The sequence below is a fragment of the Sturnira hondurensis genome, unplaced genomic scaffold, assembly GCF_014824575.4.
Source record: "Sturnira hondurensis isolate 20B ecotype Veracruz unplaced genomic scaffold, ASM1482457v3 Scaffold0014854, whole genome shotgun sequence".
NCBI lineage: Eukaryota > Metazoa > Chordata > Mammalia > Chiroptera > Phyllostomidae > Sturnira > Sturnira hondurensis.
This window is the reverse complement of record NW_028087485.1, coordinates 12093719-12118941: the sequence shown is the minus strand read 5'-3', so window position 1 is coordinate 12118941 and position 25223 is coordinate 12093719. Positions and strand designations below refer to the sequence as shown.

The 25223-nt window shown below is 54.5% G+C and overlaps 1 protein-coding gene and 1 long non-coding RNA gene across 10 annotated transcripts in view; one reads left to right on the top strand and one right to left on the bottom strand.

Moving 5' to 3' along the window:
- The window catches only part of LOC118999510 (uncharacterized), a 71871-nt gene extending 52265 nt beyond the window's left edge, over positions 1-19606 (bottom strand). The window contains exon 1 of the long non-coding RNA XR_005069115.1: positions 18998-19606. This is a non-coding gene — a long non-coding RNA (uncharacterized LOC118999510). The remainder of the gene's footprint in view (positions 1-18997) is intronic.
- Positions 15187-25223, top strand: part of PAX2 (paired box 2) — an 87141-nt gene continuing 77104 nt past the window's right edge. For 3 of the 9 annotated variants that reach the window (XM_037064146.1, XM_037064142.1, XM_037064145.1), the window contains exon 1: positions 15189-15390. In XM_037064146.1, the coding sequence (XP_036920041.1) occupies positions 15366-15390 (25 nt within the window). In that variant the 5' untranslated portion in view covers positions 15189-15365. Of the gene's footprint in view, positions 15391-24687; positions 24784-25223 lie in introns of those variants that run through there. The other 6 variants (XM_037064151.1, XM_037064150.1, XM_037064149.1 and 3 more) reach the window with 5 other exon arrangements.

The window sequence follows — 25223 nt, the reverse complement described above, 5'->3', positions numbered from 1 at the left end:
GTTTGTGATAATTTTCTATAGAAGCAATAGGAAACTAACAAACTTGTAAAGTGCTAACAACAGTGCAAAGTATATAGCAAATACCTTATAAGTACTTATTAAGTAAATTCCTGCCCTGGCCTAGTGGCTCAGTTGGTTAGAGCATTGTCCCGATACACCAAGATTGCAGGTTCCATCTCCGGTCAGGGTACATAAAAGAATTAACTGATAGCCCTGGCTGGTGTAGCTCAGTGGATTGAGCGCAGGCCTGCAAAGCAAAGGATCGCGGTTCGATTCCCAGTCAGGGCACATGCCTGGGTTGCAGGACAGTTCCTGGCAGGGGACACACGATACATTGTGTGTCCCCGGCAGAGGCAACCATACATTGATATTTCTCTCCCTCTTTCCTTCCCTTCCCCTCTAAAGATAAATAAATAAAATCTATAAATAAATAAATAAATAAAAGCCTTTAAAATAAAAATAAATAAATGCATAAGTGAGTGGAACAACAAATAGGTGTTTCTCTCTCTCCCTCCCTTCCCCCCGCCAAACTCAACTTAGAAAAAGAAGAAATTAAGTAAAATAAATTCCTTGGAGGTGATGCTTGAGGCCCTCAGGGAGGCCTAGTTGGTTAGTCTGTTGCCGAATTTGCCATCCCCATCTACGACTGCCTCTGGCTACCTTGGGCCCTTCAAGATTCTGGATGCTGCCAGAGCCTGTGTTTCGCCAATATTAGAACAGACACATGGGGTGGAGGGGTGTATGCTCCCTCAATATCTGCCTGCTTCTTCTTCCTTAATCATGTGCTAGGGTTGGAGCCCATAGTAGGGATCTAGGCCTGTGGCTGAGGAGATTGGGGACATGTTGACAATTTCTGAACCTTCTGGTTCACTGGCCCTTGGCTCAGGCTGTGCAGGAAGACAAGGTTCTTATGGGGTAGGGAAGCTTGTGTGGGAAGTTGGTGCCTTGAGAGCTTGGGGAGTATATACATGTCCTTATGTACAGAGAGCTACACCACACCCTTGGCCACACTCAGCCACTGGTAGGGAGAGTTCTTGTTCAAAGGCCATTTTTCTCCCCTTACCTCTCTACTTCTTTTGCTGTCTTCATCTCTAGCTTGGGACCTTTAGGTAACACTCCTCCCACAGTTCTCAGATGGGGACAGGAATATTAATTTCACTACAGTATATTTTAAGTTTTGACATATGCACATGCACATATATGTGATTGTGAGCCTCAGTTTCTTCATCCACAAAAAGGGAATAGCAATCCTTTCCTGCCTGCCTCGTTGGATGTTAAGAGACCCAAAAGAGAATGCTGCTCAATCATTTGGCATTGTTAATACCTGAGGCCCTGGGCCCTTTCCTCACATGTACTTGGAGAGTAGAAGCCACTCTGGTTATTCTCCGTCATGGGCCGTGCAGGGGTATAAGTAGAAGGGCAGGTCACAAGGAATCTGAAGGTCCATTGCTAACAGAGATATTAATTTCTTCTCATTGTGGAAGAGGACACAGGAAGTCTGTCACCCTAGGGCATCTGCTCTGGGGCTGTGCAGATGTGTTTAGGTCCTCGCTATACATACATGTACATAGGTCTGCACTATATGGGACAGTGTACACTCGTGATAGGCCCCCAAGGGGTGTTATAGAGCATTGTTGGGATGTTCCAGTCAGGGGTACAAAAATAGGTTGTGGAGTTCTCTGTGAATTGAGGTAGTCAGGCACCAAACTGTGGAGTTAGATACCCAGGTAAGGATCTTAGCTCCACCATGTCCTGGCCAATAGAAGTCTGGTCAACTTAACCACTCTGCCTCAGCTTCCTCATCTGTAAAATGGGATAATAATGGTGTCTAATTCATAAGGTTATTGTCGGTTTTAAATTTGATTTACTTATTTATTTTTAGAAAGAGGGGAAGGGAGGGAGAAAGAGAGGAAAAGAAACATCCATGTGTGGTTGCCTCTTGCACACCCCCTACTGGGGACCTGACCCACAACACAGGCTTGTGCCCTGATTGAGAATCGAACCAGTGACCCTTTGGTTTTCAGGTCGGTACTCAGCCCACTGAGCCACACCAGCCAAGGCAGTTATTACAAGTTTTAAATGTGATGTGAAATATTTATCACAGTGCCTGGCACGTAAGTTCCCAAAAAGCATTGTTGTTGACAACGATGATGGTATTAGCATCATTGTTCCTCCCCTTCTGGGAGGAAGAGCGAGGTGCTGTGGCCTGTGAGCCAGAGGGACCTGGTTGAAATGGAAGCCCCACCACTAACCAGTTGTACAAACCTGAACAACTGTGTAACTTTAGTCCAAATGAACCTCAGCTTCCTCATCTATAATTTCCTCATCTATAATTTCCTCAGTGATACCTACCTCAAAGGGGCCCCCATGAGGATCAGAGTTATAAATATGTGGTCCAGCCATAGCTCGTCTGTAGCTGGGTTTGCTTGGCCTACACTCTAACCATGTAAATCATGCAGTTAGTGCAAAAGTCAAGACATACCCACGGTCATACAGGGAAAATAAGTCTTACTTCCACCCTGTACCCTTCCTTGAGGCAACTACTATTTCCAGTTCCTAGTACATCTTTCCAGAGGTAGTCTATGCCAGTACAAAAGTGTGCGTGTATGTATGTATGCATCTCAAGATTGGCTTGAGTAAGCCAGTCTGTGTTGTCTTCCCAACCCTTCCTGCCCTCACAGACATCTGTATTTAGCATCTGGTAGCCAAGCAATACTCAAGAGATGCTACTGTGACTCCTTCATGGGGAATTACTCATCTATAGTTTTTAGAAGGAGCCTGTTTGGCTCACACAAATGTGGGTGGGTTGCGTTGTAACATGGAGGAAACCCGTGGTCCAAACCGGAAGAGGAGCCATGTTCACGGGCCCCCCACTCACACTCACAGGATGTCCACGCCTCTGGAAAAAGGGAGGGAATTCTTTCATATGTATCCTGCTCCACTGAACAAGATAAAGACTAACCTGCTCCAGAGACCGGTGCTGGCCAATCCAGTAGCCATTAGCCACAATTAAATAATCAAACCAAATGAACTTAAATTTAAATGAATGAATAAAATTAAAATCCAGTTCCTCAGTCATGTTTGCTACATTTTGAGTGCTCAGTTGCCACATGTGGCTAGTGGCAACCATACTGAACAGTACCGAGAGAGAATATTCACACCATCACACAAAGCTCTATAGGACAACAGTGCTCCAGACAGCAATCCGTGGAGGCAGAGGCTGGCTATCTATTGCCCACCACTGTAATCCCCATGTCAAGCTGAGAACTGACACAGAGAAGGCACTCGGTAATGGTCGTTGAATTAATACTGAGGAATGAGTGAATCGGCTAACCAACAGCCCACAAGAGACATAGTCACAGGCTCCTCCTTCACAGCAAAGCATCACTGAAGCAGGCTTTTGAGGGAAAACTGAGGATAAGCTAGGAGACTTTAATATGATGCTAGAGCTTGGCTGCCCTCAGGGAGGCCAGCAGGGTCACCCCTAAGACTGAGGCCTGAGAAGGAAGTAGTCACCCATGGGTTGCTTTCTGAGTCAGAAACCTGTGTTCTGAACATTGTCGCTGTTACTTTTTGTGAAGTCTCCCTCCTTAGAACCTGAACAAACCCCCTTCTAAAACATCTCAGTATCTGTGGGCCCGAACCAGGGAGAACTGGTTAACCCCTGGAGGTCAGTGCGGAACAAGTGAGGTTCTTCTAGTGGCTTGGTGGGACAGCTGAGACCTTGTGGGTTACAGGCAACCCCCCCACCTAAGCCAGAAGTTATTCCAGAGGTTGTGGTGCCTGACCTAAGCTGAATGTATGTGCTGAGAGGCAGGGAGGGGAAGGAGAGGGCTGAGAATCTACGTGTGAGAACGTGGAGAGGACAGTGTGTACCTGCACACCTGTGTGTTTGAAATGTGTGTCTTCCTGTATGTATTGGAGGCTGTGTGTATGGTAACAAGCTGTGTGTATATTATGGATTGTGTGGTACAAGGGCGGCTATGTGTACAGAGGGATTGGCTACGTGAGTGTGATTAGTCTTGTAGCCGATATGTATTGGGGGCTGTGTGTGATATATATGTGAGTATTTTGGGGGCTGTGTGTGTGTGTGATATGTGTGGTGGAGGCTTGTGGTGTGTGCACAGCTATGCACAGGTGTGGTGGGTTGCGTGTGTGTGTCTACAGTGTGCAATGGGTACAAACATGTGCCTAGAGTGGCCCTGTTCCATTTCCTCAGACTCCCGGATATGGGCCTGAGTCGACCCCTGGAATCAACCTGGAGATCCCCACTGTGGAAAAATTCCTCACTGCAAGAGGAGGGGACTCCAGCTGTCCTGTCACAAATGCCCTTGTTGCTTCTTGGTTATGGCAGGGAAATGGGGATGCTGGGTGGGAAGAAAGCAAAAACCCAGAGAGACAGGTATCAAGACGGAGACTGAAGATACAGAGAGAAGGATGACCTGCCCGCCTCCTGGAAACCAGGTTGGAGGTGAGGGAGGAGAAGAGAAGTGGGGAGAAGAGAAGAGAAGAGAAGAAGAGAAAGAGAAGAGGGTATGTTAGGGGGAAGGGGAAAAGCAGAGAGACCGAGGATCAAAAGCCATGAGAGAGATGAGAGAGAGAGGTGGGGAGTGGGGAGAACAGAGAGAGGGGTGGGATAACATAGAGACAGCAGATCAAAGGCCAGAGACCAGAGACTGCCCGCGATGGGGGGACAGCGGCGGGGGCGGGGCAGGGGCGAAGGGAGGGGGCTCGGCGGGGGAATTGCCGGGCGGGTGCTCCGGCGCTCCGAGCCGCGCGGCTCCCCGGGGAGACGGCAGACACTTTGCGGAGATGTTACTCCGGAGTTGGAGACGATGATAAATATGATAATTTGTATAAAATCTGAATGGGTCTTGTTTTCAGGGAGAATGCCTCGGATGATGAATGGGCCCGGCTCTCAGATAGATGGCTGATAAAAAGTGTATTGGATTGTTGAGAGCGACTTTAATTCTCATTCTGTACCTGCAGATGCCACGGCCGCCGCGCCCGGCCTCCTCCCTCCTGCCCATGGCGCGGGCGGCCGGCGGCCCGGCCGGCCTCGGTGGCTCAGGAGGCTTCTGAAATGACTCTAATTACAGAGTTATTAATTTTAAGAGGAGGGTGAGCAGGGGGTTTATGATTATTAATCGAGCGCCGGCGCTCGGCAGGCGGGGCGAGCCGCGAGCAAGCCTGCTCCAAGCTTGGAGTACTCGGACTGCTCTCAGGCCCCAGGGCAGTGCCAAGCCCCGTGGGCTCCGCGGTGGCGGCGGCCAGGCGTGCTTTGGACGCAAACTGGGGTCCCCAAGCCCTCCTGTGCTCATTCCGCACCCCTACTCCCAATTCGGCCAGGCCGCTCAACCTCTGGTCTGGCCAGTGGGCTGGCGCCACGGAGCTTTGGGTTCTGTGCCCAAGAGACAAGTGGGTCAGAAACCCCAGGACCCAGGAGCCTGCTGTGTGGCAGGAAGTGCACCCTCCCAGCTCCCACAGGTGTTGAGACCGGTGTTGAGGAGTGCCCGTGAATCCTTGACTCACTGACCCAGTGCGAGATCTTGTAGAGGCATACCCTGTTAACAGTGACATTCATGGGGGTCCCTACTGTGTGCCAGGCATCGTGCTGGGCGCTCTAGTGCTCTGATTTCCCCATAGAGAAGGGACAAACCTCCCACTTCTCAGATGAGAAAATTTAGACAGTTGCTTGTCCTTGGGAGGGGCTATATTTGCTTCAGGCACTCCCAACCATACCTTTCCTGGGGGGAGGGGTGGAGAGAAGGGGACGGCAGGAGAGAAAGATCCTCTGTAATTTACATCCACCCAGTCACCTTCATCCTGGTGTCTTGTCTGCATGGTCTGGCAGATTGCCTAACACCCTGCCCATCTCAGAGGAAGATTTTCGAAAGGCTAGGCTGCAAACCAGGAAGGCAGACGCCTAAAAGAAGTCTGTGAATAGTTTTGCTCCATGATGCTGGCACTTTGGAATATTTGCCTGGCTACTGTGACTATTTTATATTTTATTTCATTTCATTTTACTTTATTTTATTGAGCAGGGGTGGGAGGGAGAGGGAGAGAAACATGGACGTGAGAGAGAAACATTGACTGTTTGCCTTATACGAACACCTGTACTGGGGACAGAGCCCACAACACAGGCATGTGCTCTGACCAGGAATGGAATGGGTGACCTCTCGGTTTGCAGGACACTGCCCATCTAACTAAGCCATGCCAGCCAGGGCTACAGTGACTCCTTTAAAGAACTCACAGGTGATTTAGAAGAGGCCATTCTGTGTAGAATCGGTTAAATTCCAGTCAAAATGAAATCCCGCCAAATATAGGCCTAGGCCCCTCCTCCCATATGTACATAATCATTCCTGCCCTGTCTGCTTGGATGGGTCAAAGGAAGCCACAGGCACAGATCATGCCAGGACTTCTTCAACTTCTGTCTTTTGACAGAGTTAACTCCTGCCTGAAGGAGGCGGGGAGAGAAAGACCTCTGCTGGCTAGGGAACGGAGGCACTGGCTGTAGGGTGGCCCCAGCGTACAAGGAAGGGAAGGGCAGCTCTCTGGCCATAGGGAGGTCAGCTCTGAGAACTGCCTGTTGTGTGGACCCAGGGAAGCCGGAAGAGAAGGTGGGCCCATGAGTAGAGTCCTCTGTGCTTATCCGCAGTGCCCAGGGCACACTGGCACAGTTCACGGGGATCCGTGTACAGCAACTCAGGTCAGACCCAAATGTGGTGCATCAGGATTGGTCAAGGGAATTCTTGCCTGTGGCTGGCATTGAGTGAGGAGCAGGATCCACCAAGGCCTGATCAGAAGCTGAGCCCAGCTGTGGTGAGGCAGGGAGTGGACCCCCTTCCACACACACTGGGGCTGCAGGACTGGAAGTTGGAAGAGCCTGATACCCATGGAGAGGGACAAGGCCTGCCTGGAAAAATGTCAAGAGTATCCCAGTGGAAAGAACAGCTCTTAGGGCGGGGCTCTGAGCTTCCCGCAGGGCTGGTGAGGGCTAGTAGCTCTAAAGTCTTATAGCTTTCTGGCTGGTCACAGGACCAGGGTCTGAGTTTTCAGATTCAGAGGCCCTGGGCAGAGCAGAGAGACGGGCATGGAGGTGGTGAAAGGGGACTGGTGTGAAGATCTGGAAAACATAGGGGAGAAGGGCTCCTGGGTTTTACCAAATAAATGTCCCAAAGGAGTGAGTCCCTTCAGGCCCACCCAAACTCTGAGCCACACCCCCTGTCCCTTCTCCCTGTGACTTCCTTTTGGACACTAGGAATATCTAGTATAGCACGTGCTTAAGAGTGTACTTTATGAAGGCAGTATCTGGGTTCAAATCCTACCTTTGCCACCTACTGGTTATGTGATTGTGGACAAGGTATTAAAACTCTTTATGCCTCAGTTTGCTCATCTTTAAAATGGGATAACAATAGGTGAGGATTGATGGAATTAATATATGTGTGCTGACATGCAGTAAGCCCTCAGATGTGTTACTTGATTTGTTGTGGTTCTCATTAACCTTGCTCCAGCTGGGCACCTAGCCTTCCCTCTGGCCTGACTTCTCCAGAGTATCTTTATTTTATTGCTATTTGTGCCTCTGACCTCCTGTGCCTGCTCGGGAGACAGTGCTTAATCAGTGTAAGCAGAGGTCCAGGCCTGGAGGTGGCACAGGAATGAAATAATCTAGCCAAACGCCTATGCGCCAGAGGTCAGTATATCCCTTGTTTATCACCGTCCAGTTCCGAAAGGCAGGTATTCTTGTCCCCATTTTACAGATGACACTTAGACACAGGGAATTCAAGGGATGTGGCTAAGGTCTCCTAACTGGCATGTTTTAGATCTGAGAAAGGTGTGATCTACCGCGGGACTGCCTGGCTCCATTTTCCACTCTTGGGGTGCTGCTTTCTTTGTCTTGGGGTTTGTCTTGGATGGTGTGGTGCACACTGTCCCCCTGCCTTTACCAGGGGAGAAGGTGTTGCCTCCAGGCACTAGATGTGGGTTTCCACTTTTGTAAACACTATGGGGGGTGTACCAAGGGAGGGGGGTGGAGAGTGAAGGGAGGGTCTGGCTGAGATTAAGTTACCCAGAAGCCTAGATGGACATTAATTTATCATCTCATCTGAGAACACACACACACACACACACACACATGCAACCTGTGACCTACTCCTGACCATCCTGCCTCCACCCCTCACTGTCACCCTCTCTGTTTCCCTCAGGCATTTTTGTTTCAAGACCCCCCATCCTCTCTTGCTGAGCCTGTTTCCCAGTCTTCACTGCTCTGTCCACCTCCAGTGCACTGTCCTCTCCTCCTGAGCAGTCTTTTCTCTCCAAATCAGATCTTTTCTCTTCCCTGCTTAAAACCCTTCAAGTGGCATCCTAGGGCCTAAGGTAGCAAATCAAAACTCCTTACCAAAAGTGCTCCTGGATCTTGGCCTTGCCCACCTCCCAGCCTTATTTCCTTTGTCTCACCCCTAGGCCTCATATTGGCTTCCCAGAATCCTTTGCAGTTCCTGAACTAGCTGGGTTGTTGCCTCTCCGCATGCCTTCGCCCCTTATCTCCTTCTGCTAGCCAGTATTCATACTCTACCCAGCTATCCTCTGTATTTGGTGTACGTCAATCATTTTACAAGACCCCACCCCCATTATGAAGCACTACTCCCCCAGTTGTGTTTCCCTGTGTCCCAGGCACCCTTCCAGCCGGTATCTTGCACAGTTCCTTGGTTTATAGCTCTCTCTTTGCCACCAGGTAATGCCCTTCTTGGAAGCAGGGCCAGTGTCTGATTTACCTCTATAACTCCAGTGTTCATCACGGAGTTGACCCAGGTCTACGGACTGACAGGACTGACACTGGTGCCCTCGCATCTGGCTCAGCGAGGTCATTGTCTTCCCAATTTCCCCAGCCAGAAGGATTCTGATCTAGACATCAGTTTCATCCTGTCTCCGTGCAAAAGTAGAAATTGACTGAACTGCCTGTCTCCTTCCTGGAGAGCTTTTCCCTTCTGTTCTCCTCCGCAGACCTGGCCCCTAGACAGGCGGGAGGGAGGGGAAGGAGGGAACAGAAGAAAAGAAGTGGGTTTTTCACCGCCCTACAAGTTTCAAAGATTGGAAAAATTCGGGGCCTTTGTCATCCCAGGGGCTGCTTGGTGGGTACGGGAGACTTCTCACTGCACACAAGCTTCCAAAGGTTTTGTTGGGGTCTTGGTCTCCAGCCTGGGGCCCTGGGGACGCCTTCGACCTAGTCAGATAGGAGAGGAGATGCTCTTCATCACCCTGGCTCCTTCCTTTCCCTCTGGTCCGAGTTCCCTATTTCATTCCTCTCTGCATCTCTTCTGCACCGCCCCCGCCGCCCCCTCTCCTACTACTTTTCCCCTTTCTTTCTTCTTAGTCTCCAGCCCAGGCAGCCCAGCGCGGGGGGTGGGGTGGGGTGGGGGGACCGACCCCTAGAGCAAGCAGAATCTGCGTTGAGTCCCTCTGTCGCCACGAAGAGGCGGTTCAGGAAATGCGCCCTCCGCTGGCGCCCAGTTGCGGTTCTCGCTGCGTTCCTTTTTTTTTTTTCCCCCTCGCTGCTTTGGGATCTGCAAGGGGGACTGGGGCGGGGGGAACGGGCGGAGTAGAGTCCTCCTAGGCCCTTCAACAGAGCGGGATGACGTTGGGGTGGGGTCCTAGCTGCCTGGACGCTGGGTGGTCTCTGCCAGGGAGGCCCAAGCTTGTCCTCCCAGGTCCCCGCCTCCCTTCGCTCCAGAGCAGGAAGCGCCAGGTACCCAGTGCGTGCCCAGAAGAGAGCCTTGCGCCTTTTATCTATCCATCCCCTTCCCAGTCCGCGATCAAGGATGACACCCCCACACACAAACACCATTCCTTTCAGGGACAGATATTCCTGTGCACGACGCACCCAGGAACTTAACTCGAGTCTGGTTCTGCACCGGACGGGGCCTACAGCCCCGCACCAGCAGGCTGCGCTCCCGCCTGGGCCTCCAGCGTCTGTGGCCCTTGGGCCCTTGCGCGGGAGCCCTGGCCACCGCGGGGCGCACTCCCACTGCTGAGCTTCGGGAGGGAGTTTTTGTATATAAAACAAAAGCGTTTGCTCTTTTGGATTAAGAAAAATTTTTTATTCTTTTGTCCCTTCCTTAATCTCCCTCCACACTCTTCTTCTCGAACTTCTCTTTCCCCTCCTCATTTTCTCTTTCTTTTCGTTCGCTTTTCTTTCTCCCACCCTCTGCCTCTCTCCTGTCCATCTTTTCCTATCTCTCCCTCTTCTCTTTTGGCCCCTTTGCCTTTGGGTCTGTCTCTTCCTTCGGTTCTCTCTTCCAGGGACAGTCACTGTCCCTGGACGAGGGTTACTCCATCTCCCCGAATCATTTTTCCTGACCCCGCCGCCTCATTCTCGCTCTTTCGTTCGAGAGGCCCCAGTCTGGCAGGCTGCGTCCGGCTCCCCCGCTGCCGCCGTGATTTATTCACCTCACCAGGCGGAAGCAGGTGCTGAACCGAGCCCCGGAACGAGGGAACAGATTTCTCTCAGGAAGGATTTTGTGAATTAAACGATACTAATTCCAGGGAGGGGAGACGCGCCTCTGGTGGAGGGGAGGCGCGCCGGGCGAGAGGAGAGACCGGGGCCGGGCTGCGGTCCTCCCAGGCCGCCTCCCTGAGCCTCTAGCTCTGACTGTCGCCTTTCCCTGGGAACTTTCCTGTCTGAGTTAACTATTAACCTCTGGCAAGAGGCAATTTTCTTCGGAATTTCAGCGATTTCCTTGTTGCGGTGGAGGCAGATTAACATGCAAATGGTGAGATGCTCGGCTTGAGTCTGCGCTCGGGCGAGGATGCCTCTGCCCCTCTAAACAGTGTCCTTCGCAACGGCGGAAAACTACAGCCCCGGCCACCGCCCCCCCGCCCCCCGCCGGCGCAGAGAGCCGTGACCAAGCCGGTGTCGGGAGGGTGCCCGTGGTGAAGGTGGAAAAAGCCGAGCGCTCGTGCTTGGGGGCGGGGTTGAGGGAGGGAGGCTAACCCGAGCAAGCCCCGGGGACCGGCGGGGGCACGACCACCGAGGAGCCCGCGGCCAATACAGCCTGGTCCCCACTCGGAGACCTGCACACAGGGACGCTCGTGGAGGCATTGGCAAACTCGGGGGAAAGTCTTTCCCGCCTGCAGGACCCCCATACTGTCCCCACTTCCTCCCTCTTCGCCACTACGGAGCACACCCAACACACAGGCACCCGCGCCCTGCTGTGACTTGTGAGCGCTGCAAACTTTGTCAAACTTGAGCCGCTGGTCACGAACTCCTTGCCTTTTTCTCCTTTCCTCTCTTGCCGGGCCGGCTCTTTCTAGAGCCGGCCGGGAAGGGTATCTCAGCTTCCGGACCTGAGAAAGGACAATTTCTAAAAGCTGGGACTTTAGTTCCTGGTGGTCCGACAGGCTGCGGGTCGCCCAACGCGCTCCGCAGCGGAAGGCGCTAATGGTTGCAGCGGCGAGCTTGGCAAGGCCCTGGCCAGCCGCTCCACGGCTTCCACGGCTTCCATGTCTTCCACGGCTGGGCATTCCCAGGGCGCCCGTCCTACCCCTCACTACTGTGTCGCCGATTCAGGGCTGCCAGCCCCCCAGTGAGCCGCCCTCTCTGCATTCTGTCTTTCTGGTTTATTTCTCCCCCGGCCCTCACCCGGGTTAGCTCTCGCTCGGTCCTCCTCGCCGGCTCCGTCTCTGGCGGGGCTGCCTCTGTCTCTCTGTCTCTCCCTGTCTCTCTGTCTCTCTTGTTTGTTTCAGCGCGAGGACACTGATTGCGCCTTATGAAGTTCTAACTGGTTTTGTGTCAGGAAGATCTTTCTCGCTGCTACCCAGCCTGGCGTGACGGATTAAACATCAACTAGTTAAATAAAAATTAATATCAACTGCCTCCTAACTTCTAATGTCATGTTGTTTATAACTAATGAACTGATTAGGGGATAAACACATCACGGAGACATTCGGCTCCCTCGCCTGGGCTCCTCCGCCGCCCAGTGCCCATTCCCCAGCATGGCCTGCTGGCTGCCAGGCTAGGAGAACCGGGCAGAAGGCTGCCGTCTCCCCGGGGCTGGCTCTTCTGCCGGCTTCATCGCTTTCCCTTTCTTTCTCTTTCCCCTCCCTCTGTGCATTTCCTTTTCCCTTCTTTCTTCTGTCTTCATTACTTCTTTCTGTTCATTCTTCTCATTCTTTTCTGTCCTCGGCTTCTCACACTGTGCCTGGTGTTTTTTCTCTATCCCTCCCTCCCTACCCATCCCCAAGCGGACCTTTACCTCTCTGTCCCCCACTTCTCCACCCTCATTTGGGATCATTCCTCCCCCAGTACAGGGAGCAATGATCAAAAGTGGCCGTGAGGCTGGGCTTCCGCCCTGCTGTGCATCAGGGGGGCTGCGGGTCTCCCTCAGCACCTTGTGGAGGGCTGACATCTCCTCCCCAGCTATTTCAGTGAAGGGACAGCTCTGGAAAAAGTGGGGTTGTGTTTTGTATTTCTTCTCTATTCAATCTGGAAAACGCAGAGGGGGAGGAAAGTAATTTTTAAAACTTTTACCTTTTCTCTTGTCCCAGAAGTAATCAACACAAGTTCAAGTGTTAAATTTAATTTTCCAGGAAAGGAAAACTGCTCTGGTGTCCTTCCTCCAGGGGCTTCAGGGCATCCCCTACACCAGCCAGCTCACCACCCAGACCCAGCCCGACCTGAGCAGCCGGCCTCCTGCAGGGCCCTTTCCCTAAAGATACTTAAACCAAATCACAATTGTCATCATGACAAGAATAAGGCAGGAAAGCGAGTAATTACAGACCTGGCCTTGGTGATTTTTTTCCCCTAAGAAGCCACAACATTTAAACTTGGTTTGCCCTGGACCGCAGGGTCTGACAAGACAATAACAACAGAAAAAGCTTTTAAAACCAATTTAGCACACGTGAAAATGTAATTCTAATGAAGAATCAATAGGCTGGTGGATCATTTTTCCTGGGACTCCTTGGAGAACCCGAGAGAGACTCTCAATCAATGGGGCAGGCAGTGAGCAAAAGGGCCTGAGAGACAGTGTGGGACCGGGGTGAGGGCTGAGGACAAAGCAGCAGAGCCCGAGGGAGGAGGACGGGGGGAGGCTGAGGTATGGAGCTGAGCCCCCTGACTGGCATCACTCTGCAGGCTTCCGGAGTCCCCAAGGCTCCAAGTATATCCGAGCGAAGAACTGAAAAAGCTCCTTCCTCCTCTTGGTCCCTCTGGTATGCGACAGGCTGCTTAGCACAATGGCCTCAGCTGCCTTCCTCTGGGCCTAGGCCCCAGCCCTGGCATGGCCCCAACCCTGGGCCCTGTGTTCAGGTAACTGTGACGGGCTGGCTCAGGAACAGGCAGGGACACTGAGTTGAGTGCCTGTGTGTCTGCAGTTCAAAACACCTGGTTCCCCTGTGGGCGCCTCTCTGCTGTGTGTGTGTGTGTGTGTGTGTGTGTGTGTGTGTAACTTTGGGTCTCAGTTCCTGTCTCTGATAATATAGAAGCAAGGGCAGTGAATGTGTCTGTGGTCACACTTTACATTTTATAAATCGCCTGCACTCAAGTTATCTTGTGAGAAGCCTGTGAGAAGGACAAGGATTATTACCACGGTTTTAGAGAAGAGGTTAACAAAGGCACAAAAGCTGCACTCGGGGAAGGTATGACTCAGCGGGTCATGGCCCTTGGGTGTGGCTGGGTGGGGTTCTGAGTTGGTGACAGAGAGAGGCTGTGTGTGTGAGCATCTCACCTGTGTGTAATGAAGTGACCACACGAGAGTGTGATTTTGTATGTGCTCTCCCTTCTTGTCCTCTGTGTGTAACTAAAAAAAAATTGTTTGCTTCTAAGTTTTTGTGCTCTTAGATGGGAAAAAATCACTGTTTGATTTTTTAAAAAGGCAAAAAACACTGGAGAAGTCTGATGTTTTAACTCACAAATAATGGTAAGGTGGTAACTTGGCCCTGATTTGCCTGAAAGATTAGAAATTCACGTTCCTGTAGAAAGCTTTAAAAATTTTAAGTTGGGAAACAATGACATAGGTTTTGCCTCTGGTCTCCTGTGCCCCTCCAGCTGCCCCTCCACAATTTTTCTTAAAGAACTTCAGCTGAAGTGGATGGGACTTGCAGTGAAGAACTTAGGGACTTACAGTGAAGAACTTAGGTACTAACCTAAGTTGGGGCTTACCCAGCACTTTTCCTGACAGCCTCTCGGTGGTACCTGTGAGCGAGGCTGTTTGAAGAGTGGGAGGCCCAGAACAAGTGGGAAGGGGTATAACGTGGGGCCGATGAGAAAGGGCTAGGTACCTGGGGGGGGGGAGGGGGGAGCTATAGCACCTGAGAAGTGTCTGAATGTGTGACAAGTAGGAGTACAAGAGTGTGCATATGAAACACTGGTGGATAAGAGGTCTGAAGGAGAATTGGTGACAAAGGTGTGAGAGGTGTAAATTCCAGATTGAAAAGGCACAATGTGGGAAAAAGCTAAAGTTAACCTCAGCTAAAGTGAGCCTTTGATAAGAGAAGTTCGGACAAGGTGTGCACCTGAGGGCCCAAGAGCTGGCGAGAGGACCAGGTTGCGGGGGGAATGGAGTGGCCCGGGCGAGATGTCCGGTGCATGTGGCAGGACTTTGGGAGCCTCCGGTCTTTTCTCCTTCTCCCTGGGGTTCTTATCACCTCCTTAAGACAAGGAAACTAGGACTTGTCCTTTCATTCCCAGTTGTTGTTCTGTGCATATGCATTTTAATCTGGAGCAGGAGAGCTTCTGAGGGGCTTAGTAAGCAGATCCACAATGTATTGGTGGCAGGGACCTCCAGGGAGCGACTGGGTGGATGCACAAAGTTAGAGGGTGTGGAGAGGGATCTTGGAAACTGAGGCTAAGACCCGAGATTGTGCGGCTGGTGAGGAGACTGATGGTGGAGAAGATATTGTGAGTCACCGGGGAGGAGAACCTCACAAAATTGGGGAGTGCGTAAGAGTGAAGATACCTCTGGGTTCCAGGCTGTTGACCATAGGGGAGCGCTTATCACAGTGAAGAGGGGGTGGGTGAGAGTGCGGGCTTCTGGGCTGGGGATACGGTCTTTGGATGCCTCTTGCAGCGCAGGAGCCGCTCGCCTGAGGCTGGCTCGGGGCCTGGGGGCGCGTGTGCGCCTGTGCGCTGGCTGAGAGCCGGGGGCTCCCCCGCGCGTGGCTGTGCCTCAGCGCGGCCGGGTGTGTGAGCGCGGGCGCGAGCGGAGCGCACAGCCGAGGCGGCGGGCAGCCTGGGTTATTTGAGCCGCTCGGTCTTGGGTGGCTGCGCCCAGATCTTGGGGCGGCGGCGGCAAAGGCGAGACGCGCTGTCGGGCCGCGGAGAAGTGGAGAAGCGAGACTCAGTCCCAGACAGCAGCGGCGGGGAGCAGAACATGGAACAGCACGCAGGCCTGGCAGGTGAGAGCCAGAACGACCCGTCAGCGCCACAGGCAAGGGGGGTGGCTGAGAGGGATGGGGGTAGCCAAGCCAAGGGCGGACTTCACTTCCCTTTCTCTCTGTGCTTGCCTGGCCGAGCCACTGTGACGGCGGGGGACGGGGTTCTGTGGCCCCTTTCCAACACTGGGGCCTCCTGGGCCTTCCCTCCCGCTGTCCTCTAAATCTACTCAAAACTTTCCACCCAGAAACGTGAGTTACAACTTCTCTTGGTTTCTTTACAGAACCTGGCATTTCCTTTCTCTTACGCATTTAGGACTCGTATCTTTCCACTGTCCCTCAGTTTAGAAATATTTTGCACAACTTTCTCTAAGTTGAGATCACTGGGAAGATCTTCGTTTCTAGTGGGAACTCTGCGTGGGTGTGGGTGCACGTGTGCTAGTGGGTGGGGACAGGGTGTGTGCACGTGTGTGAGGTCCTGTGTATTTGAGTAGGAGCCAAAGTGTAAGCGCTGTTGTGTGTGCCCAACACGAGTGGAGAGAGGGCTCTGCCCCTCCCCCCAATAAACAATTCCAGGGAGGTCTGGGATAAGGGGGAAGACGGCAGGCCCCAGGGGGCCCAGGTGCCCAGAATGTGGGACTGTTTACCCAAAAAGCTAAGGTTGTGGAGGGCTTCTCTCTCTCTTTCCTTTCCTCTGCCTCTCCTTGGGACCTGCCAACTCAGCTCTGTCTCCCCACTCTGTGCCCTGGTGCAGTGCAGGGCAAATAGGGATCCGAGTGTAGTTTTGGATTAGTGGGGAGGGAGGAGTTTGGATCAGGTTCCCAAGAATTCTCCAAATAATCCCACAGAGGTCAAGGGCTAACTCCACATGCCCCCCCTTTTTGCCTCACTCCTCCCTTTCCTCAAATCTCCTTCCTCCCCTCCCTTCCTTACCCCCCCCAACTCAGGTTCTAGTTCTTTCAGCTGATAATGCAGCTTGCCTCCTCAGCACGGCCCTTCCTCGAGGTTCTTGGCCCAGTCCTTGGGCTATCTCCCTCCATCTCCCCTCGGGGGGCCTTGTCCCCACTGGGGATCCTGGGCTCCCGGGAGTGTCAACCGTGGCCTCCTGGGCTTTTAGGGCTCTAGGCCACCCCTCCGCACCAGAGGTTTAAGTAGGGAGATCAATAGCAAACAGTTGTAATGATCTAATTAATTATGGCAAAATTAAAAGCGAGTACAAAATCAATCTCTGATGGTGTTGAAGATGGAATTCAATTGAGAGCCCATCTGTGCACCCCCTCGACCGTATAAATATGCAGCCCAAGGACAGATCTAATGGCTGGGCCTTCCTGCGAACCTGTCTCCCCTTCTCTTCCTCTCCTGCACGGGCTTCTCTCTCCCTCACTCTGGATCTATTTTGCCTCCTGCCTCCATCCCTCCTTCCTTCCTTGACCCGTCTACTCAGGCTCCCGAAGCTCCCACTTTATCCATTTTCCCTCTTGCAAGGCGGCTCTCCCTGCCTTGCAGGCCTGAGGTGTGTGGACCTGGTTCCCAGTCCCCGCGAGTCTCCCAGAAGAGGAAGCCTGGCCCCCTCCACAGTGCCTCGGGAAGGAGAAGACAGAGCGGTGAGGGCATCCCTGACTGCCTGTCAGGGTCCTCATCCCAAGTCTCCTGGCGCTCGGGGGTCTCCAGAAAGGACAGGGCGCTTACCCAGTAGCAGCTCTCCCCGGCGTGCGTGGCAGAGTGGCCAGGACGACTAGCTGCGCACTGCATTCTCATTCCCCTTCCCTTCCCCCCAACCCCCACGTTTTTATCGCACCCCCCGCCAGTCGCAGTTTGGGAAAGGGTGGGGAGGAGCTGCGGAACTGGGCCGGAGCAAAGACTTTCTGCGAGAAGGAAACCGCTGTTCCCTTTGAGGCTGCCCCACCGAGCTCTGAAGTCTTCCGCCCTCAGAGCCGCCCCCTCCCGCTCCTCTGCCCCTCACCTCTCTCACACACATCTGGCTGGGCACAACTCCGCGGGGGAGGGGGGCCGTGTCCCCAAGGCGGGGCCCCACGCCCCTTTCGGCCCAGTCCGGCTAGTTCAAAGTGACAATGACACACGCGAGCGAGCGTGCCTAGCAGATGCCCTGGCGCATCCGCGGCAGCCGGGTTTGCGAAGGATGCGGGTTTTATTTAGTGTCGCTGAGCCGCTTCCAGGGGAGCGAAAACCACAAGGAAAAGGGGGAGGGAAGGGAGAGGGGGAGAGAATCAGCAACTAGGTCAGCTGTGGTCTTTGGTCATCACAACCTCTAGCCTCAGAAACATAAAAACAAGATCTTTATTTGATGTCCTCCCTTTTATTCTTCTGGCCTGTCCCAGCGGCTCCCTGTCGCTGGTCCCTTACCTCTCCCTCCTGGGGCTTTGGGCCCAGTCCCTAACCCACACTGAGTTCCCCAGGTTCTCTCTGCCCTCTGAGACCCCTTTCACTCCTTGGCCCTGCCACAGAGCCCTCAGAGCCTGGGGGAAACACAGCCTGATGCCTCACCTCCCTCTTTTGCCAGGCCTCCTCACCCTGTTATTAATTGCTGTGTTGACCTGCAGGATTGATTGGCGGCCCCTCTGGAAGTGGCTGCGGAGGCCTTGGCCTGGGAGCAGCCTCAGTTGAAGGCAGAGGGAGCAGGGGGAGGTGCCGGATACGGGTCCTGGGCTCCTAGCTCAGCCCCGCCTGGGACACAGCTGTTTGCCTAGACATTCTTCTCCATCCCCCTGACACACAACACCTTTTACACACCCTCACAACACCCGAACACACGCTCTCACAATCCCCTCACCAGGAGACGTTCAGCCCCCAAGGAGACACATAAGAAATTCTCCTCAATTGATTTAGAAATTGGAAGAGGCTTCCTCCATACATTAGTCGGTTTCTTCAATACATTCGTTAGCGGCGGGTCTAGACCTCGCCGCTGATCCAGACGTGGCGGATGGAATTACTGGGACTTGGGCTTTTCTGTCCGAGCTTTACTTTGCATCTGCCCTCCCACCCCCATCCCCACCCCAGGGACAGTTACCGAAAGTTAAGCAATATTTCTGGATGCGACCCTTAAAGTCTCAAACCAAAGCACTTTTTCCAGAAAGGGCCTGTGCCTCGACTCCTGAGGGATTTTGTTGAGACCTTTTGTTTCAAGTTCGGGGACGGACGACTCTGGACCTCGGAGGGCAGAGGGTTGCGACCTTCGGTCCAGGGGTCTTATCTAACAGCGAAGGCCCTTCCCCAGCCCTCCCCCGCCAGCCTACCCCGCGCGCGCGCGCGCGCGCGCGCGCATACGCACCCACACACTTATGGCACCCGCCCCCCGCCAGCCACAGCAACACCCCAAGCCCTGACCCCAGGCCCACCGGCAGGAACCCCAGCGGGAGTGAGCCCCCGGGACGTCCGACCGAAGGCGGGAGTGGGCGGAGGTGGCAGGAGCAGAGCAACCTCGGCCGGCCCCCGGGAGCCCCTCTCCCTGTTTTTTTCCCTCTCTCACCAGCCCGCTCCCCCCAGTTTTCCGCGCTCCCCTCCGCTCCGGTCCTTTGTCTGAAGCCACTTCGCGGCGCCGAGCAGCCCGTCCCCACCCGGGCGTGCCTGCCCTTTGCTTCCCGGGGTCGCAGGCGGGTCTCCCCTTCCTTACCCGCTCCCGGCTCTGGCGCGTTCTCCGCCTGCTCCTCACACCCGCACAGCTGCTGGCAGAGGAGAAAGGGAGGGCGGGCGCCGCGGATGGATCCGAGAGTAGATTTGGTGCTTGCTCGTAACTGTGGGACCACTCAGCCCGCCGGGCGTCTCCCGCCCCCCTCCAACTGCTCCTCGGCGCTGCGGATCCCAGGGCCCGCGCCCGCTCTCGGCTCCTTCCTTTCCCTGTGCGCTGGCTGTGGCTCTTTCCCGCTCCTAAGTCTGCCCGGCACCTGGAGTTGCGCTCCCCCTGCTCAGCACTCCGTTCCCTTTTGACTGACCCTTTCTACCGTCTGTCCCCTTACTCCGCAGCCCCCTTTGTCGCGGTGGCTGTGACAGATAGCCCCTGGACGTCCAGGGACCACTGGCACTGTCTCCCTCCACCAGAGCCAGGTCAGCAGGCTGCGGGCTCAAGGCCTGGCTGAGAAAAGGGTTAATCATTACTTTGCCACTGCCACTCAGCCTCCCTCGGACTCTCTCACCCCGGCTTGGGGAGGAACCTGGGAAGGGGTACTTGGCCGGGTGGTAACCTGGGCTTCTTCCAAACCCGCCTCTGCAGGCCTTCCAGAGACAGGCGTCTTCTCCGTTTCCTCAGCACCCCTTTCCGTCCTTTTCTCCCCAACCCCTCTCCCCCTCCAGCCTCCCGTTGGTCAGGCCTCCCCGCACCGGTTCATCTCCGCTCTGGCTTTGGCAGGTTGACTGCAGGTCCTGAGAGGACCAACTTTCTTTGTTCAGAACCGGACTGGACGGGATTTTCTTCCCCAAGTCTCTGCCAACGGGCCACCCCCTCCCGACGGTTTTGGCAGACTCGCCCAAGGGGGACTGCGCCGGAGGCCACAATTAACCCGGCTGTTAGGGTGGGGGTGGGGGAGTTTAACTGATCCTCTGGCAGCTGGCTGGTGCAGTGGGGCAAGCGTGCAGAGAGAAGCGGTCATGGAGGAGTGGCAGGACGGAGGGAGAGCAGAGTGGTAAACATGGACGGAATATGGCATAGTCAATGAAAAGGAGAAAAAATCCCGAAAAGGAGGAACACAGGAGGGGCGACAGCGACGGGCCCTCTAATTACTTTTATAGGTTAGAAGGTGGATGGGAAATATCCCCTGCCTTGCCTACATGCTCGGATCCCTTCCTTCCCTCTTTGTGCAAGGTCAAGGGTTCAGAAAGCTAGGCACTTCTTCCTTCAACTACTGTGGGAATGTTTGGTTTTCAAAATGCTTTCCTATTGGCTAGCCACACCGAGTAGGCTAGACAGGTGTAATTATCCCTATTTTACAGGGGAAAAAACTGAGGCTCAAAGAGGCAAAGGAACTATGCAGGTGATGGCTGCTGCTCCTTCCCATGGGCTGTGGAGTGAATGGTCCTTTTGGCTGTGCAGAGGTCCATGAGTGTCTGGGGAGAGGGTCTGGCTGTGTCCAGCTGTGACCAGGGCCTCACTGGTCCTCTTGCCCTCCCTGCCCCCTGCCTAATCCCAGGAGCTTGTTCTCTTGGACAGAGCTCTCCACTCCTACCCTATAGACCTGCTGGCCCAGTTTCTTCTTGCTTGACCATTTTTTCTGTTTCACAGTCGGGTGGCCCACTGGCCGCAGCCACCTGGCATGCCTGGACTCTAAGAGGCAGCTTTGGTGGCCAAGTGGGTTGCGTTGTCGTTTCCCTTCAAAGGGACTGCAAAGGGCCGGGCAGGTCACTAGGACCTCTGGTGAGGAGACGCTGGGTTAAAGGGGGTGAAGCTGGGGAGGATAAAGGCGCAGCACCAGCGAGCACCGAGCACCAGGCGGCCACAGGACCGATGGACGAAGCGGGCAGAGCCGGTGGAGAGTCTGCTCCCCCCCCAGGGACTTCATGCAGGGAGCCCAAATATTGGGAACAAAAGCGGGAAAAGAAAAGTGAGAGTAGGAGGGAGACAGGGAGCAAGGGAGGGAGAGAGGAAACAGAAATTAGGGGGTCTTAGATGAAAAAAAAGAAGAAAGTAGCTTTAGGGGGAATGTGCCGTGGAGTGTGAAATTGCAGCCCATGGTGCTCCATATTGTACCAGAAGCTCTTCCAAAAAAAAAAAAAAAAAAAAAAACAACCCATCCTCCAACGTGACCAGAGGGCTAGGAAGGGGGAGGGACGGGAGAGTACAGGGAGGAGGAGGGGAAAGGGCCCGGCGGGAGCTGGTCTGGCGGAGCTGGAGAGGGGGCCGGATGCGTGCGCCCACTGCCTGGAATCTGATCCTGGAGTGTGCGCCCCAGGATGGGCGGGGACCCTTAGGGAGAGTGGGCCGCTGGCAGTCCCCAACTAGGATTGTCAGGCGAACTTTTTCTTCTTTTCTTTTTTCCTTTTTGTGGTGGTGGTGACTTCCAAAACTGGGAATGATTCAGAAGAGGAGCCCAGCTGCGGAGCTGCTGTTCTGCACCACCCTTTTCTCTTCCCGCCTCCATTTCTGCTTCTCTTCCCTTCGGACTAGTTTTTCCCCCTTGGTTCTAAACAGCTTCTTTCCCCCCTGAACTTTAATGCGTTTAATTTGGTCCGCGCTGTGGGAAGCATCTCCTAGGGAGATGCATTTAATTTCGGAATTTCTAATCCCCTCCCTGAGAGCCTCGGCCCCGGCTCCCTTTGCCGCTCCCTGGGAGGTGCTAGGAGTGGAAAGAGAAAGTCAGGCCCAGGCCAACAAAGCTCGGCTGGGGGGCTTTCGCATCCCCTCAGCACCCCCTCCCAAGACCCAGCCGCCTTCCCAAACTACTCGAGGTCAGGTGCCTGGGACTCAGGTCAGGGACCTGCCTGTGGAGAGGAGGCAGAGGCACCCCTGCTTTTTCGCACTGGGGAGAAAAGCCCTAGGCCAGGATGGGGAAACTGGAAACTGAGCAGAAAGATCGCAAAAGGAACGGGTGCAATTGGGGGCAACGGCCAGATTTCCATGAGCCCTTTGCTTCATGCACAATCTGCCCAGAAACTCATTTGGAAGTTTGGGGTGCTAGTCGTGCTTGGTTTGGCTTGGGGGCCTGTGGTGGAGGGGGAGAGAAAGGGGCTTAAGGGAGACCACCATCTCCTGTGCACCCACACCCTGGAAGAGCAGGCTCCAGACAGCCAGTGACTGAGGCAGGCTGCATCTTTGCCAGAGGAAGGAGGCAAGGGCAGGGGTACTGGGCGCCAGGCAGGCCTGGCAGAGAAGGGAGTGGAGAAGGTAAAGGAACAGAGATCCACAAGGAAGATTTATTGGGCAGATCAGATGCACAGAGGCGGCTAATGAAGCAAATCCCGAGATGGGTATCAGAGCAACTCCCCAAAAGTTTATTTGCCTTTAAATTTCCGCAGGGAGGCGGGTGCCTTGTTTGAAGTGTAAATGCCCCTAGGTTGGGGGGTGGAAGGGCCGCTTTGAAAACACCAGAGAGAAAAGGTTCATTTAGAGGCAGACGGGAAAAGCAACCAACCCTGACAGGTCGGAGCCCGGGTTGTGTTTGGGGTCGGGTTGTTTTCTTTCCTTCTCTTTCTTTTCCTCTTTCCTCTTCTCTCTTCTTCCCCTTTTTTCTTTCTTGCTTTTTTCTTCTCTACTAGGCTCTGTAGAAGAAGAAAGGGAAGAACAGAAAAGAGAGCATCAGAGGGAAAGGCCAGTCCTTCAGCCTGGAGCCCTAAGAGAAGGCAGAGTCTTGGCTAAAATCACTAAGAAGCAGGGCTCTTTGCCTTTCTAAACCCAGGATGGGCTGGAGCTAAGGAGGAAGCTGCCAGGGGTTGGCCTGGTGGGAGGGTGAGTGTCCAGCTAACGCTGGGTGGAGAAAGGGTCCCAGGAGGGACTGAAGTAGGGTGGGTGGGTGGAGTTCTGGAATCTCAAGAGCTGGCTGTGAATTGGACTATCCTGAAAAGGTCTTCGCTTTTCAGGGAGTGCATGTGAAGGACAGGCATGTGAGTACAACTTCCAGCAGTTTTGCATTAAGTCTCCTTTACAAAAGGTGAAACTGCCTCTTGCAAATGCCTGTTGTCTGCACCCACAGCTCATCGTACGTGTAACCTAGGGGGTTGTCCAGCTGCTTATAGAAAAATCTGAGCCTACGTGTGTGGGGGGTTCTGCCCACAGTCTTGCTCCCCCAAAGTTCAGCCTCCCCAAGACAACTTCCTGGACCACCATAGGAAGACAACGGGGCAAAGGGCTCCGTGAAGTCTGAGTTCCTTTCAGTAAAGCACCAATCCTGGACGCTCCCCACCGCCCTGATTCTGGCTTAATCGCCTCCCGGAAGAAAGCCCAAGGCTGTTCCAACTAATGCCACCTGAGAGCGTTTTACTCCCAGTCCTGGGAGTGAGAACCTTCCTTTTCAGGCTGCGAGAACTCTGTTTCCCTTTTTCACTCCACACAAGAAGTTACTGCGTGTTCGTGGGGTTGAGGCCAAAGCAAACCCGGGAGCGCCATCTGCAGGTCTCGAGAGGAAGAGACTGACCTTCCGGCCGGGACCCTGCGCCTTCAACCTCCCTCCTCCAGGAATCTGCTAGGCCACCCAAGGGAAGTGGGCTGGGGGCCCAGCCGGAGGAGGCGGGCAGGGAGGTTTTTGTACCCCCTCCCAAAAGTTCCTCCGCAGGTGGATTGAGCAGATCAGGCTCAGGAGGATCCAGCAAGTAGGGCAATGCTAGGATCCCAGCAGGCCCGGCCCCCTAAGGAATGGGAGGCTCAAAACCCAGTCGGGCTGAATCTGGCCCTAGCCCCGCAAGAAGATTAAAGGCACCCCAAAACCTGGGTGCAAGAAGCCCAGTAGGAGTCTCCTGGCTGAATCCGGCGGGTGTGATCTCATCTTAGCTTCCGTCAAGGCTCCGGCCAGCCAGACAGTGGCGTGGGTTTGCGGCGCTTCGGCGAAAGCCAGGGGTCTGCAAGCACCGGCCAGAGGAGCCCGAAGTCCGCGAGGCTGGAGTGCAGCGCGGGCTTCCCTGAACTGCCCTTTCGCAGACCCAGGGAAGCGGGGGGAGGGAGCGAAGGAGGGAGAGAGAGTTAAAACATCAGCTGAAGTGCCAAGATGATTTATGAGACGAGGGAAAATATTTCATAAAGATCTCCTGGATATTCTGTACTTAACCAGTTAGGAGACAAAGGGCTTCTCCTGCCTGGTGTGTGCAAGCGGACCCGTGCGAGCGAGCTAGTGAGGACAAGAGCTGCGGAGGCTGGACCCGCGGCGCGGGCAGGAGCGGGGCCCGGCCAGGCGCGCTGCGCCCCCTGTGCTCGCTCCGGATCCGCGGAGCTGGCGGCGGGCGGCGCTCAACCTCTCGCGCAGCCTCTTCTTTCCAGCCGGGGAGAACCAGCCTTGGTCTCCGGCGTTCTCTGCCGCCGGCGACCAGTCGCTCCGCACTGTCTCCCTCCACAAGCCCTCCTCCCAGGCCATCCCATAGTCCAGGAACCCAGTCACCAGGCTCTCCCACTGTCTGTTGGGTTCCACTGAGGCAGACAGGTCCTCGCCTTAGGTCTCCACCTAGATCCTAAACCGAATGTTTTGGGATGCCCGGATCCCGATGGACAGGGAGGTGAGGGAAGTCCTACACGCAGCTGCGCGTGGGACCGGAGGGGACTAACTGCCAGGCACTTTGCCCCGGAATGAGAATTGGGGGGTGCGTGGGTGGGGAGGTACCTCAGGAGGGAAAGGGGAAAGGGAAGGACCAAAGAGAGGAAGGAAGAACAAGGAAGGAACGGAAGGGAACTCAGAGCGGAGAATAGGGGAGCTAAGCCTTGGGATGCGGACCCAGCTCCGGGCGGCGTGGCTCATGAGGGCACTGGTCGGTGGATGGCAGGGCTGGGTGAGTTGGGACTTCCAGTCTGGCTTCCAAGCGCGGTGCGCTCCGCGGCCCTCTGTCGATGCCTGAATATTCATTAGACTGGCCACTCTTTATCCTTATCTAACGTTTATCTTATCGGAGAGTTTCGTTTCTCCGCGTAGTTTTAATCTCGGGCTCCCCTTCCTCCTCCCCCTGGCCCACTCCCCTCCCTCTCTCTTCCTTCGCCCGCCGCTCCCTCCTCCCTCCCGTTTCCCCCTCCCCTCCCCTCCCCTCGCCGGCACCGGAGTGACAGGCGCGGGGCCCTCCTCGCCGAAGCTCGGGGCTCCGGCGCTGGCGAATCACAGAGTGGTGGAATCTATTGCCTTTGTCTGACAAGTCATCCATCTCCCAGCGCAGGAAGGGGGAGGGGGTCTGGAGGGGACTTTGCAGCTTTTAGAGAGAGACACACCGGGAGCCGAGGC